The sequence below is a fragment of the Oncorhynchus gorbuscha genome, linkage group LG19 (genome assembly GCF_021184085.1).
Source record: "Oncorhynchus gorbuscha isolate QuinsamMale2020 ecotype Even-year linkage group LG19, OgorEven_v1.0, whole genome shotgun sequence".
Taxonomy (NCBI): Eukaryota; Metazoa; Chordata; class Actinopteri; order Salmoniformes; family Salmonidae; genus Oncorhynchus; species Oncorhynchus gorbuscha.
Window position 1 is genome coordinate 6521125 of NC_060191.1, and position 15014 is coordinate 6536138.

General features: G+C 47.8%; 1 protein-coding gene across 1 annotated transcript; it reads left to right on the forward strand.

The window, feature by feature from the left end:
* The first annotated feature begins 1242 nt into the window (after positions 1-1242).
* On the forward strand, positions 1243-14899 carry LOC124006333 (transient receptor potential cation channel subfamily V member 6-like). Its single transcript, XM_046316296.1, has 16 exons — positions 1243-1329; positions 6219-6265; positions 9026-9246; positions 11629-11769; positions 11856-11954; positions 12047-12222; positions 12311-12463; positions 12544-12623; positions 12723-12858; positions 12969-13055; positions 13163-13239; positions 13355-13520; positions 13667-13733; positions 13987-14252; positions 14446-14552; positions 14689-14899. Exons 1-16 carry the CDS (start codon positions 1243-1245, stop codon positions 14897-14899), a joined length of 2121 nt encoding a protein of 706 aa, XP_046172252.1.
* The last annotated feature ends 115 nt before the right edge of the window (positions 14900-15014 follow it).

A 15014-nucleotide genomic window follows, 5' to 3' on the forward strand; every position in this document is an offset into this window, starting at 1 on the left:
TAGGGGTAATAGTGTTGGTGTGTTGAGCTTGACCCGCTTAGTGTTCCACCACAAAACAACATAAAATGGCCAAAAAGAGTAGAACCAGCTCACCTGCTATTACACTATGATTTGGCTATTAGATGTACAATGTTTCTTCAGAAAAAAAAAATATTTAAAAGGAACAGTTCACAATTTTGAATTCAGTTCACACAACAGGGTGGACCTTAAAATGAGGGACAGACATTAAATAAATAATCATTTTCAGAAATGACTTTGTCATGACTGCAGTCATGGCGAAAACGTAGAGAAATGTTTGGGTTAAGTGGGTAGCTACTAACTACAAGTCACATAGGGGGCCACAGAGGGACATGTCAAAATAGTGAATTTGGGCACTTTAGCAAGTCTTTGTTCATATAAAAAATCTGATTTATTGAATTCTCCATGTGGTATGTATTAAAGCGATAAGAGAAGGAGAGAATGGCCTTTCTAAGGCTGTGTCCCAGATGGCACCCTATTCCCTGTTAAAGAGCACCACTTTAGACCAGGGGCCATAGGGCTCTGGTCAGGAGTCGTGTATTACATAGGCTATGGGGTGACATTTGGGACACAATCTTGGATATGTGAGCGGTTGTTTTCTCGAAGTGTGTCAGTTAATTTTGTGTGTTGCTCAGTTGGTAGTACATGGCGCTTGCAACGTCAGGGTTGCTGTGGGTTCGATTCCCATGGGGGGAATTCAGTACAAAATGACTACTTTAATTTGCTCTGGATAAAAGTGTCTGCTAAAACGAATAAAATGTTTTAAAAAACATGTTTTTAGATGTCAAAGGCACTTCATTTAATATAACAGGCTCTTAAAATGCAATATTGGTGCACAATTTCTACTTGAAATGTCGAAGGGACGCAAAAGGCTCTTTTTGTGGAACGATAAGTATTTACCTTTTACGTTTTACAGAACTGTCTAGAACAGGATAGAATAGAGAAAAACCACATTATTGTGGACCTGACTGGAATGTGTAGGTCTGTATCTGGTTCAGCTCTGGTCTGTGGGATGGTGCTGACCTGAACAATTTGTCAGTTAGTTTGCTGACTCTCACATTCCAGATTTGATTTGAGTCCCGAGTACATAAGGAGAAGGATATATTTATTTATGCGTTAAGTCTGACGGTAGAACATATCTCTGTTTCTGACAATAAATTTCTCTCACACACATGCACGTCTCTCTCCTCCCAGCCGTTTCAAATAGACTCACCATCTGAGAGGATGGCCCCACCTTTGGCAAGATCTGCTCCAGGTGAGCTCAACCATTGGTGGAGCCAGCTTAGGTTCCGCCACCAGAACAGGAAGGGTGTCATGCAGGTGAAAGAGGACCCAAAAGCGACTTAACAGAAACAGAGTTTATTCAAGTCCAAACAGAAAACGACAAATCCTGAATCCTTAACAGGAAATGTCCAAACAGGGAATAACAGAAATCCTCTAGTCTGTAGAGGGGAATAACAGGAGAAGCGGCCACAGACTGCAGGTCGCTTCGGGTAGGCGCAGGCCGTAGCTGACAGAGACACCTGCTCACACGCAGCATCTGATGAAGGCAAAAACACGACAGGACAGGGCGATACACAATCACAGCACGGTGAATTCTAAACAAGGAACCGACAGGACAGGAACGGAACACAAAGGAAGAAATAGGGACTCTAATCAGGGGAAAGGATCGGGAACAGGTGTGGGAAGACTAAATGATGATTAGGGGAATAGGAACAGCTGGGAGCAGGAACGGAACGATAGAGAGAAGAGAGAGCGAGAGAGTGAGAGAGGGAGGGGGAGAGAGAGGGATAGAAAGAGGGAAAGAACCTAATAAGACCAGCAGAGGGAAACGAATAGAATGGGGAGCACAGGGACAAGACATGATAATAAATGACAAACATGACAGTACCCCCCACTCACCGAGCGCCTCCTGGCGCACTCGAGGAGGAATCCTGGCGGCAACGGAGGAAATCATCGATGAGTGAACGGTCCAGCACGTCCCGAGACGGAACCCAACTCCTCTCCTCAGGACCGTAACCCTCCCAATCCACTAAGTATTGGTGACCCCGTCCCCGAGAACGCATGTCCATGATCTTATGTACCTTGTAAATAGGTGCGCTCTCGACAAGGACGGGAGGGGGAGGGAAGACGAACGGGGGTGCGAAGAAAGGGCTTAACACAGGAGACATGGAAGACAGGATGGACGCGACGAAGATGTCGCGGAAGAAGCAGTCGCACAGCGACAGGATTGACGACCTGGGAGACACGGAACGGACCAATGAACCGCGGAGTCAACTTACGAGAAGCTGTCGTAAGAGGAAGGTTGCGAGTGGAAAGCCACACTCTCTGGCCGCAACAATACCTTGGACTCTTAATCCTGCGTTTATTGGCGGCTCTCACAGTCTTCCCCGCAGACAAAGGCAGACCGGTAATGAAGTCTAAGGCGATGTGAGACCATGGTCGAGAAGGAATGGGAGCGGTCTGAGACGACCGGCAGGAGGAGAGTTACCCGACTTAGTCTGCGCGCAGTCCGAACAAGCAGCCACGAAACGGCGCGTGTCACGCTCCTGAGTCGGCCACCAAAACGCTGGCGAATAGACGCAAGAGTGCCTCGAACACCGGGATGACCAGCTAACTTGGCAGAGTGAGCCCACTGAAGAACAGCCAGACGAGTGGAAACAGGAACGAAAAGGAGGTTACTAGGACAAGCGCGCGGCGACGCAGTGTGCGTGAGTGCTTGCTTAACCTGTCTTTCAATTCCCCAGACTGTTAACCCGACAACACGCCCATAAGGAAGAATCCCCTCGGGATCAGTAGAAGCCACAGAAGAACTAAACAGACGGGATAAGGCATCAGGCTTGGTGTTCTTGCTACCCGGACGGTAAGAAATCACAAACTCGAAACGAGCGAAAAACAACGCCCAACGAGCTTGACGGGCATTAAGTCGTTTGGCAGAACGGATGTACTCAAGGTTCTTATGGTCTGTCCAAACGACAAAAGGAACGGTCGCCCCCTCCAACCACTGTCGCCATTCGCCTAGGGCTAAGCGGATGGCGAGCAGTTCACGGTTACCCACATCATAGTTGCGCTCAGATGGCGACAGGCGATGAGAAAAATAAGCGCAAGGATGAACCTTATCGTCAGACTGGAAGCGCTGGGATAGAATGGCTCCCACGCCTACCTCTGAAGCGTCAACCTCGACAATGAATTGTCTAGTGACGTCAGGAGTAACGAGGATAGGAGCGGACGTAAAACGTTCTTTTAGAAGATCAAAAGCTCCCTGGGCGGAACCGGACCACTTAAAACACGTCTTGACAGAAGTAAGAGCTGTGAGAGGGGCAGCAACTTGACCGAAATTACGAATGAAACGCCGATAGAAATTAGCGAAACCTAAAAAGCGCTGCAACTCGACACGTGACCTTGAACGGGCCAATCACTGACAGCTTGGACCTTAGCGGAATCCATCTGAATGCCTTCAGCGGAAATAACGGAACCGAGAAAAGTAACGGAGGAGACATGAAAAGAGCACTTCTCAGCCTTTACGTAGAGACAATTCTCTAAAAGGCGCTGTAGAACACGTCGAACGTGCTGAACATGAATCTCGAGTGACGGAGAAAAAATCAGGATATCGTCAAGATAGACAAAAACAAAGATGTTCAGCATGTCTCTCAGAACATCATTAACTAATGCCTGAAAAACAGCTGGCGCATTGGCGAGACCGAACGGCAGAACCCGGTACTCAAAATGCCCTAACGGAGTGTTAAACGCCGTTTTCCACTCGTCCCCCTCTCTGATGCGCACGAGATGGTAAGCGTTACGAAGGTCCAACTTAGTAAAGCACCTGGCTCCCTGCAGAATCTCGAAGGCTGATGACATAAGGGGAAGCGGATAACGATTCTTAACCGTTATGTCATTCAGCCCTCGATAATCCACGCAGGGGCGCAGAGTACCGTCCTTCTTCTTAACAAAAAGAACCCCGCCCCGGCCGGAGAAGAAGAAGGCACTATGGTACCGGCGTCAAGAGACACAGACAAATAATCCTCGAGAGCCTTACGTTCGGGAGCCGACAGAGAGTATAGTCTACCTCGAGGAGGAGTGGTCCCCGGAAGGAGATCAATACTACAATCATACGACCGGTGAGGAGGAAGGGAGTTGGCTCGGGACCGACTGAAGACCGTGCGCAGATCATGATATTCCTCCGGCACTCCTGTCAAATCGCCAGGTTCCTCCTGAGAAGTAGGGACAGAAGAAACGGGAGGGATGGCAGACATTAAACACTTCACATGACAAGAAACGTTCCAGGATAGGATAGAATTACTAGACCAATTAATAGAAGGATTATGACATACTAGCCAGGGATGACCCAAAACAACAGGTGTAAACGGTGAACGGAAAATCAAAAAGAAATAGTCTCACTGTGGTTACCAGATACTGTGAGAGTTAAAGGTAGTGTCTCAAATTTGATACTGGGAAGATGACTACCATCTAAGGCAAACATGGGCGTAGGCTTGTCTAACGGTCTGAAAGGAATGTTATGTTTCCGAACCCATGCTTCGTCCATGAAACAACCCTCAGCCCCAGAGTCAATCAAGGCACTGCATGTAGCACCCGAACCGGTCCAGCGTAGATGGACCGACATAGTAGTACAAGATCTAGATGAAGAGACCTGAGTAGTAGCGCTCACCAGTAGCCCTCCGCTTACTGATGGGCTCTGGCCTCTTACTGGACATGAATTAACAAAATGTCCAGCAACTCCGCAATAGAGGCACAGGCGGTTGGTGATCCTCCGTTCCCTCTCCTTAGTCGAGATGCGAATCCCTCCCAGCTGCATGGGCTCAGTCTCAAAGCCAGAGGAGGGAGATGGTTGCGATGCGGAGCAGGGAAACACCGTTGATGCGAGCTCTCTTCCACGAGCCCGGTGACGAAGATCTACCCGTCGTTCTATGCGGATGGCGAGAGCAATCAAAGAGTCCACATCTGAAGGAACCTCCCGGGAGAGAATCTCATCCTTAACCACTGCGTGGAGTCCCTCCAGAAAACGAGCGAGCAGCGCCGGCTCGTTCCACTCACTAGAGGCAGCAAGAGTGCGAAACTCAATAGAATAATCCGTTATGGACCGTTCACCTTGGCATAAGGAAGCCAGGGCCCTAGAAGCCTCCCTACCAAAAACTGAACGGTCAAAAACCCGAATCATCTCCTCTTTAAAGTTCTGGAACTTGTTAGAGCAATCAGCCCTTGCCTCCCAGATAGCTGTGCCCCATTCTCGAGCCCGGCCAGTAAGGAGTGAAATGACGTAAGCAACCCGAGCTCTCTCTCTAGAGTATGTGTTGGGTTGGAGAGAGAACACAATCTCACACTGCGTGAGAAAGGAGCGGCACTCAGTGGGCTGCCCGGAGTAGCAAGGTGGGTTATTAACCCTAGGTTCTGGAGGCTCGGCAGGCCAGGAAGTAACAGGTGGCACGAGACGTAGACTCTGGAACTGTCCAGAGAGGTCGGAAACCTGAGCGGCCAGGTTCTCCACGGCATGGCGAGCAGCAGACAATTCCTGCTCGTGTCTGCCGAGCATGGCTCCTTGGATCTCGACGGCAGTGTAACGAGCGTCTGAAGTCGCTGGGTCCATTCCTTGGTCGGTTCCTTCTGTCATGCAGGTGAAAGAGGACCCAAAAGCGACTTAACAGAAACAGAGTTTATTCAAGTCCAAACAGAAAACGACAAATCCTGAATCCTTAACAGGAAATGTCCAAACAGGGAATAACAGAAATCCTCTAGTCTGTAGAGGGGAATAACAGGAGAAGCGGCCACAGACTGCAGGTCGCTTCGGGTAGGCGCAGGCCGTAGCTGACAGAGACACCTGCTCACACGCAGCATCTGATGAAGGCAAAAACACGACAGGACAGGGCGATACACAATCACAGCACGGTGAATTCTAAACAAGGAACCGACAGGACAGGAACGGAACACAAAGGAAGAAATAGGGACTCTAATCAGGGGAAAGGATCGGGAACAGGTGTGGGAAGACTAAATGATGATTAGGGGAATAGGAACAGCTGGGAGCAGGAACGGAACGATAGAGAGAAGAGAGAGCGAGAGAGTGAGAGAGGGAGGGGGAGAGAGAGGGATAGAAAGAGGGAAAGAACCTAATAAGACCAGCAGAGGGAAACGAATAGAATGGGGAGCACAGGGACAAGACATGATAATAAATGACAAACATGACAAAGGGGTGGAACGAGACGCTGGATGAAACTTTTTTGTTGCAGAACAAAAGGTGAGTTTCCTATGGGTGAGTTTCCTATAGGTTCCACTTCATTTCAACCCAATAAATCTATGTGATGACATTGAATCCACATGAAAAACTTATTGGATTGGGAAAAAGTCATCAACATAAGGGCCTTTCGTCTTTTAACCTAACTAAATCCAATGACATGGCAACATTTCTTGTTGATTTCCTGTTGAATTCACAATAGTTGACAACTAAACCAAATGTAAATCAAAATTAGACTTTGAACTGATGTCTGTGCCCACTGGAATGTGACATCAGAGCTCAGCATGTAGTAATTACCAGCTGGAGGGGCGTTCAAGTGGATTTTTCCCAGTCGTATGCTGATAATTACGACATCAAATCAAATCAAATGTATTTGTCACATACACCTGGTTAGCAGATGTTAATGCGAGTGTAGCGAAATGCTTGTGCTTCTAGTTCCGACAATGTAGGTATGTAAATAAAGTGGCATAGTTTAAAGTGGCTAGTGATACATGTATTACATGTAGATGATATAGAGTACAGTATATACATATACATATGAGATGAGTAATGTAGGGTATGTAAACATTATATTAAGTAGCTGTAACGCTCATCTTCTTCCTCTGAGGAGGAGTAGGAGAGATCGGACCAATGTGCAGCATGGTAAGTGTCCATATTGATAATTTATTATCACGAGAACACTAAACAAAATAACAAAGGAGAATGAACGAAATGAAACAGTCCTATCTGGTGTAGACACAAAACAGAAAACAATCACCCACGAAACACAATAGAAAACAGGTTACCTAAACATGGTTCTCAATCAGGGAACATGATTGACAGCTGCCTCTGATTGAGAACCATACCAGGCCAAACACAGAAATAACAAATCATAAAAAAACTAACATAGACAACCCACCCAACTCACGCCCTGACCATACTAAAACAAAGACATCACAAAAGAACTGAGGTCAGAACGTGACAGTACCCCCCCCCCCCCCTCCCCCCCAAAGGTGCGGACTCCGGCCGCAAAACCTGAACCTGTAGGGGTGGGTCTGGGTGGGTGTCTGTCCGCGGTGGCGGCTATGGCGCGAGACGTGGACCCCACTCCACCATAGTCTTTGTCCGCCTCCTCAACCGCCTCCGTGGCCTCTTTCGAGCCGGACTGGGGACCCTAGCAATGGGTCCCAAATGGACGCGAGATTCCAGCAGCACCGAACAAACGGGAGATTCCGGCAGCACAGGACAGGCGGGAGACTCCGGTAGCTCCGGAGTGAAGGGCGATTCCGGCAGCTCAGGACAGATGGGCGACTCTGGCAGCTCAGGACAGACGAGCGACTCTGGCAGCTCAGGACAGATGGGCAACTCTGGCAGCTCAGGACAGACGGGCGACTCTGGCAGCTCAGGACAGACGGGCGACTCTGGAAGCTCAGGACAGACGGGAGACTCTGGCTGCTCAGGACAGACGGGCGACTCTGGAAGCTCAGGACAGACGGGAGACTCTGGCTGCTCAGGACAGATGGGAGACTCTGGCAGCTCAGGACAGACGGGAGACTCTGGCAGCTCAGGACAGACGGGAGACTCTGGCAGCGCTGGGCAGGAGGAAGACTCTGGCAGCGCTGGACAGGCGGGAGCACCTGTAGGGAGGAGACGGAGAGACAGCCTGGTGCGGGGGGCTGCCACTGGAGGGCTGGTGCGTGGAGATAGCACCGGATAGACCGGACCGTGAAGGCGCACTGGAGGTCTCGAGCACTGAGCCTGCCCAACCCTACCTGGCTTGATGCTCCCCGTAGCCAGGCCAGTGCGGCGAGGTGGAATAGCCCGTACCGGGCTGTGCTGGCGAACCGGGGACACCATGCGTAGGGCTGGTGCAATGTACCCTGGCCCGAGGAGACACACTGGAGACCAGATGCGCTGAGCCGGCTTCATGGCACCTGGCTCGATGCCCACTCAAGCCCGGCCAATACGAGGTCCCGGGCTATGCCTGCGCACCGGGGACACCGTGGACCTCACGGCATAACACGGTGCCTGCCCGGCCCCCCTCTCTCCACGGTAAGCACGGGGGAGTTGGCTCAGGTCTCCTACCTGACTTAGCCACACTTCCCGTGTGCCCCCCTCAAGAAATGTTTGGGGCTGCCTCTCGGGCTTCCAACCGCGCTGCCGTGCTGCCTCCTCATACCACCGCCTCTCGGCTTTCGCTGCCTCCAGCGGCGATATTCTCCCAGCTGTGCCCAGGGTCCCTTGCCATCCAAGACCTCCTCCCATGTCCAGGAGTCTGGAGATCACTGCTGCTGCTGCTTGGTCCTTTGGTGGTGGGTGATTCTGTAACGCTCGTCTTCTTCCTCTGAGGAGGAGTAGGAGAGATCGGACCAATGCGCAGCGTGGTAAGTGTCCATAATTTATTATCACGAGAACACTAAACAAAATAACAAAGGAGAATGAACGAAACGAAACAGTCCTATCTGCTGTAGACACAAAACAGAAAACAATCACCCACGAAACACAATAGAAAACAGGTTACCTAAACATGGTTCTCAATCAGGGAACATGATTGACAGCTGCCTCTGATTGAGAACCATACCAGGCCAAACACAGAAATAACAAATCATATAAAAACAAACATAGACAACCCACCCAACTCACGCCCTGACCATACTAAAACAAAGACATAACAAAAGAACTGAGGTCAGAACGTGACAGTAGCATTGTTTAAAGTGGCTAGTGATATATTTTATGAATGCAGTGTTTGAATTCTAACTTGCAAACACACTCTCTCTCCCATAGGACAAATGACATCCCTCTCTTCTTTGCGGCCAAAGAGAACAGTGCAGGTTGCATTAAGAAACTTCTGGACTGTGCATCCACTAACATCTTTGAGAGAGGTGCTCTGGGGGAGACAGCGCTGCATGTGGCAGTTCTGAATGATAACATGAATGCTGCCATAGCTCTGATGGATGGAGCACCTGAACTCATCAATGAGCCCATGACCTCTGACCTCTTCCTTGGTACATATTAGAGGTCGCCCGATTAGGATTTTTCAACGCTGATACCGATACTGATTATTGGAGGACAAAAAAAGCCAATACCGATTAATCGGCCAATTTTTACAATGTATTTGTAATAATGACAATTACAACAATATGAATGAACACTTATTTTAACTTAATATAATACATCAATAAAATCAATTTAGCCTCAAATAAATAATGAATCATGTTTAATTTGGTTTAAATAATGCAAAAACAAAGTGATGGAGAACAAAGTAAAAGTGCAATATGTGCCATGTAAGAAAGCTAACGTTTCAGTTCCTTGCTCAGAACATGACAACATATGAAAGCTGGTGGTTCCTTTTAACATGAGTCTTCAATATTTCCAGGTAGGAAGTTTTAGGTTGTAATTATTATAGGAATTACAGGACTATTTCCCTCTATACCATTTGTATTTCATATACTACTGGATGTTCTTATAGGCACTTTACTATTGCCAGTGTAACAGTATAGCTTCCATCCCTCTCCTCGCTCCTCCCTGGGCTCGAAACAGGAACACAACGACAACAGCCACCCTCGAAGCAGCGTTACCCATGCAGAACAAGGGGAACAACTACTCTAAGTCTCAGAGCGAGTGACGTTTGAAATGCTATTGGTGCGCACCCCGCTAACTAGCTAGCCATTTCACATCGCATCGTTGCACCAGCCTAATCCCCTTGAGTTGATAGGCTTGAAATCATAAACAGCAGAGCTGCTGGCGAAATGCACGAAAGTGCTGTTTGAATGAATGCTTATGATGTCAGGACCCGGTTACGAACCCGGGTCTCCGGAGTGAGAAACAGTCACTTAACCAACTGAGCCACGAATAGTCGGCAGAATCCAGAAGATGAGGCAGGCACAGCAGTACTTGAGACGGTGTATTTAATGAAGTAAAAAATGAAGTTCTTCAGGAAAACATGTAACTCCACAACCTCAAAAGGAATCCTACAAGAACAAAGGAAATCCTCCAAGACAAAAAATGGTAAATCCACAATGTGGAAGGAAAAGCACAAAAAGCCTCAAAAGATACTCAAAAAACAAACAAACAAGAACAAAAAACAGAATTCCACAAGAGAGTCCACCGGGATCAACAAGAGTTCTCAGAGTACTAGGGCTGGGTGCTAACATACAAACACAGAGCAAAGAACAGAGGAAAACAAAGGGTTTAAATACAATCAGGGGAAACGAGGCACAGGTGCAAATAATAATGGGGATCAAGGGAAAACAAAATGTCAAAAGGCACAATGGGTGCATCTAGTGACCAAAAACCGGAACAACCCTGGCCAAATCCTGACATATGAGCCTGCTGGTGCCTACCATTGATCAGTCAGACTGCTCTATCAAATCATAGACTTAATTATAACATAATAACACACAGAAATGCGAGCCTTGGGTCATTAATATGGTCGAATCCGGAAACTATCATCTCGAAAACAAGACGTTTATTATTTCAGTGAAATACGGAACCGTTCCGTATTTTATCTAACGGGTGGCATCCATCAGTCTAAATATTGCTGTTACATTGCACAACCTTCAATGTTATGTCATAATTACGTAAAATTCTGGCAAATTAGTTCGCAATGAGCCAGACAGCCCAAACTGTTGCATATACCCTGACTCTGCGTGCAATGAACGCAAGAGAAGTGATACAATTTCACCTGGTTAATATTGCCTGCTAACCTGGATTTCATTAAGCTAAATATGCAGGTTTAAAAATATATACTTCTGTGTATTTAAGAACGGCATGGGTGTTTATGGTTAGGTACACGTTGGAGCAACGACTGTCCTTTTACGAGAATGCGCACTGCATCGATTATATGCAACGCAGGACACGTTAGATAAACTAGTAATATCCTCAACCATGTGTAACTAGTGATTATGATTGATTAAGTTTAATGCTAGCTAGCAACTTACCTTGGCTTCTTACTGCATTCGCGTAACAGGCAGGCTCCTCGTGAGGCAGGTGGTTAGAGCGTTGGACTAGTTAACCGTAAGGTTGCAAGATTGAATCCCTGAGCTGACAAGGTAAAAATCTGTCGTTCTGCCCCTGAACAAGGCAGTTAACCAACCGTTCCTAGGCCGTCATTGAAAATAAGAATGTGTTCTTAACTGACTTGCCTAGTTAAATAAAGATTTTTTTTAAATTAAAAAATTAGCAAAATCGGCGTCCAAAATTACAAATTTCCGATTGTTATGAAAACTTGAAATCGGCCCTAATTAATCGGCCATTCCGATTAATCGGTCGACCTCCAGTACATATAGTCTCACTCACAATGGACAAATACACTATAATATCATAAAACTCACACAGATATTTAATCACATAATAATATATTCTCTCTCTTACTCACTCTCAATCAGGCATGACACCTCTCCACATTGCTGTGGTGAATCAGAACATTAACCTGATCCGCAGTCTGATTGGTAAAGGGGCGGATGTGGCCACGCCCAGAGTCACAGGCCTGTACTTCAGGAAGAGAAGAGGAGGGCTGCTCTACTATGGTAACTATGACTGTTTGTGGTCTGTAAGGTGTAGAAAAATGCATTCTGGGAGATGTGGGTATTTTATTCCGTTTGCTTTACTTTAGGTGAGCACATCCTGGCATTTGCGGCCTGTGTGGGGAATCAGGACATCATCTCCATGGTGATCAACGCAGGAGCCAGCACCAGGGCCCAGGACTCCATTGGTATGAAACATTCCTCTTTCATCTCCTCCCGCTCCCCCTCTTCTCACTTCTCCCGTTTTCAGCAGTTTAATATCTCCATCTCTCTCCCCTAGGTAACACAGTGCTCCATATTCTGGTCCTGCAGCCCAATAAGACTTTAGCATGCCTGGCGTTGGATCTGTTGTTGGCCCACGACGTTGAGCTGGACCAGACTGTGCCACTGGACATGGTGCCCAACTATCGTGGCTTAACGCCCTTCAAACTGGCTGCCAAGGAGGGCAACCTTGTGGTGAGGATGGATAGAGGGATAGAACGAAGGGGACAGTGGGAGACATGGGAACAGTAAAAAATACAAAATAATAATCTGTCTCTCCCAGGCCTTCCAGCACCTGGTCAACCGGAGGCGAGTCGTCCAGTGGAACCTGGGACTCTTGACCTCTAACCTTTATGACCTCACAGAGATCGACTCCTTGGTCGCCGACGACAACCTCTCTGTGCTGGAGCTCATCGTGGGCAGCCAGAGGAGAGAGGTACATTACAGAACACAAACATGATACGGTCTAATATACACTACAGGGAAACTGATGATGAGGGTGATCTCTTCTCTCAGGCAAGAAGGATACTGGAAGTGACTCCTGTTAGGCAATTTGTCAGTCTCAAGTGGAACCTCTATGGAAAATACTACTTTAGGTAACCACACATACAGTGGATCATGTTCTGATGTTGTGTTTGAGATGCTGTCATTTGTTTATGTCTACTATTGTAATTTTATTATTGTGTTGTGTACAGATTGTTGCTGCTGCTGTACCTCCTGTACATTGGGACCTTCACACTGTGTTGTGTGTATCGCCCTCTAAAGGACGCTCCCGAGAATTACACTGTATCTGACATGGACAAAACCATCCGCGTGCAGAAAACTCTGAAGGTGCGGGAGACATGAAGGCATCTTCATATGACAGCCTGTGTGCAAACCTCAATCAGAGGTGTTCATATGAACCCTTTGTGATCCACGTGCCCTGTTCTCTGTCCCTGTAGGAGAGTTATGTGACCTATGGGGACAACTTGCGTCTGGCAGGAGAGATGATCAGTGTCCTGGGTGCCCTGGTTATTCTGCTACTGGAGGTAAAACATACATCACCCAATAGTTTTACATGTCACTTATATTTACACTGTAGATTAGATCACATTATTGGCTGTCAATATAATCTGTGTTCTTCCCAATCCCTAAGATCCCAGATATGCTGAGAGTGGGGGCCAAGCAGTACTTTGGACAGACGGCCCTGGGGGGACCCTTCCATGTCATTCTGTAAGTCAACCTTGGTGCCTATGTAGCCTTTATTACCTGCCTAGTGATGTTGTTGTGTTATGTCATGTCTATGTAGCATTTATAATCTGTGTAACAACCTATGTTTCCTCCCCAGTATTGCCTATGCGTTCCTGGTGGTGCTGCTGTGTGTGTTCAGGGTCAGTGGGGTGCAGGGGGAGGCAGTTGTCATGGCTGTGTGTCTGGTGCTGGGCTGGAGCAATGTCATGTTCTTCGCCCGAGGCTTTCAGATGCTGGGGCCTTACGTCATCATGATACAGAAGGTATGTAAGGGAAGCAGACACACACATGTGAATGCACACACACACACACACACAAGCATTAGCATGACGTTACTGTAGAACGTATGGTTTTGCTGTTTTGATTCCCATATTAAACTGTTGTGGTGTTTTGTCTAATTTCCTCCTAGATTATATTTGGAGACCTGACCAAGTTCATGTGGCTGAGCTTCATCGTGCTCATGGGGTTTTCTACCTGTAAGTACATTCTGTTTAAGAGAAACTGCATTAGCAGATCTTGACGTTTCAAATAAGCAAATTTCCAACAAGTGTATAAATAAAAATCCTATTTTTATACCCTGGTTGTTGTTGTCCCTCCCTCCCTCCCTCCCTCCCTCCCTCCCTCCCTCCCTCTAACTGGCCTCCCTCCCTCCCTCCTCCCTCCCTCCCTCCCTCCCTCTAACTGGCCTCCCTCCCTCCCTCCCTCTCTCCCTCCCTCCCTCCCTCCCAGCCCTGTGGATGGTTTACATGACTCAGGACCCAGACTCTCTACCTGCGTACCGCTCCTTCCCCATCACTCTGTTCTCCCAGTTTGAGCTGAGTGTGGGTCTGATAGACCTGCCAGTGGACCACACCATCACAACGCCCCCTATTGTCCATGTGCTGCACTGTACCTTCTCTGTGGCCTGCATGCTGCTGCTCAACCTGCTCATAGCCATGATGATTGATACACAACGGAGCGTTGCCCAGGAGAGGGATGAGCTCTGGAGGATACAGGTGTGCCACACACACACACATTTTGACACACACACAGACTCAGGAACACACACACACAGTCTCTCCTATATCAAATAAAAAATGGACATACTCCATAAAAATAGCTTAAAACCATGATGAAAGTGTATACAGCATCCCAATCAGTGCCATTCTAATGATCCTTACATCCTTTGTCCCTGCTCACTGTGTGTAGGTGGTGGCCACTACCCTGATGTTGGAGAGGAGGTTGCCCCGCTGCCTGTGGCCCCGGCTGGGGGTGTGTGGACTGCTCTATGGCCTGGGGGAGCGTTGGTACCTCCGGTAAGACAACAACACGTCATCTAACTGGCCTACTACTGTACTCTCTGTCTTAGGTGTGGTGGTGTTAACAGTGTTTCCCCATCCCGTCATATACAGGCTTTGTATTATAATGGCTTTCTTAATGTCTCCATTGCAGGGTTGAGGATCGCAACGACCCACTGGTGCAAAAGATGCGTCGCTACGTGCAAGCCTTCTCTAAGGATGAGGACCAGAGCAAGGAGCGGGAGGAGATGGAGAACACTGACATGTCAAAAGGACCTGGAAACCTGGCATTCTGGCAGATGATTCACCACAACTCTCTGGGTTTAGACATGGAACAGGAAGTGGATGACCAGGTAGTAAGATAGATCTGAGGTTTAAGACAGTAAAACAGATCATTATATTGTTATTATATAGAGTATGTGTGATGCAAGTGTCATGACGTTGGCCTCTTTGGGTATAGCAAGCCCCATCCCCCTCTCC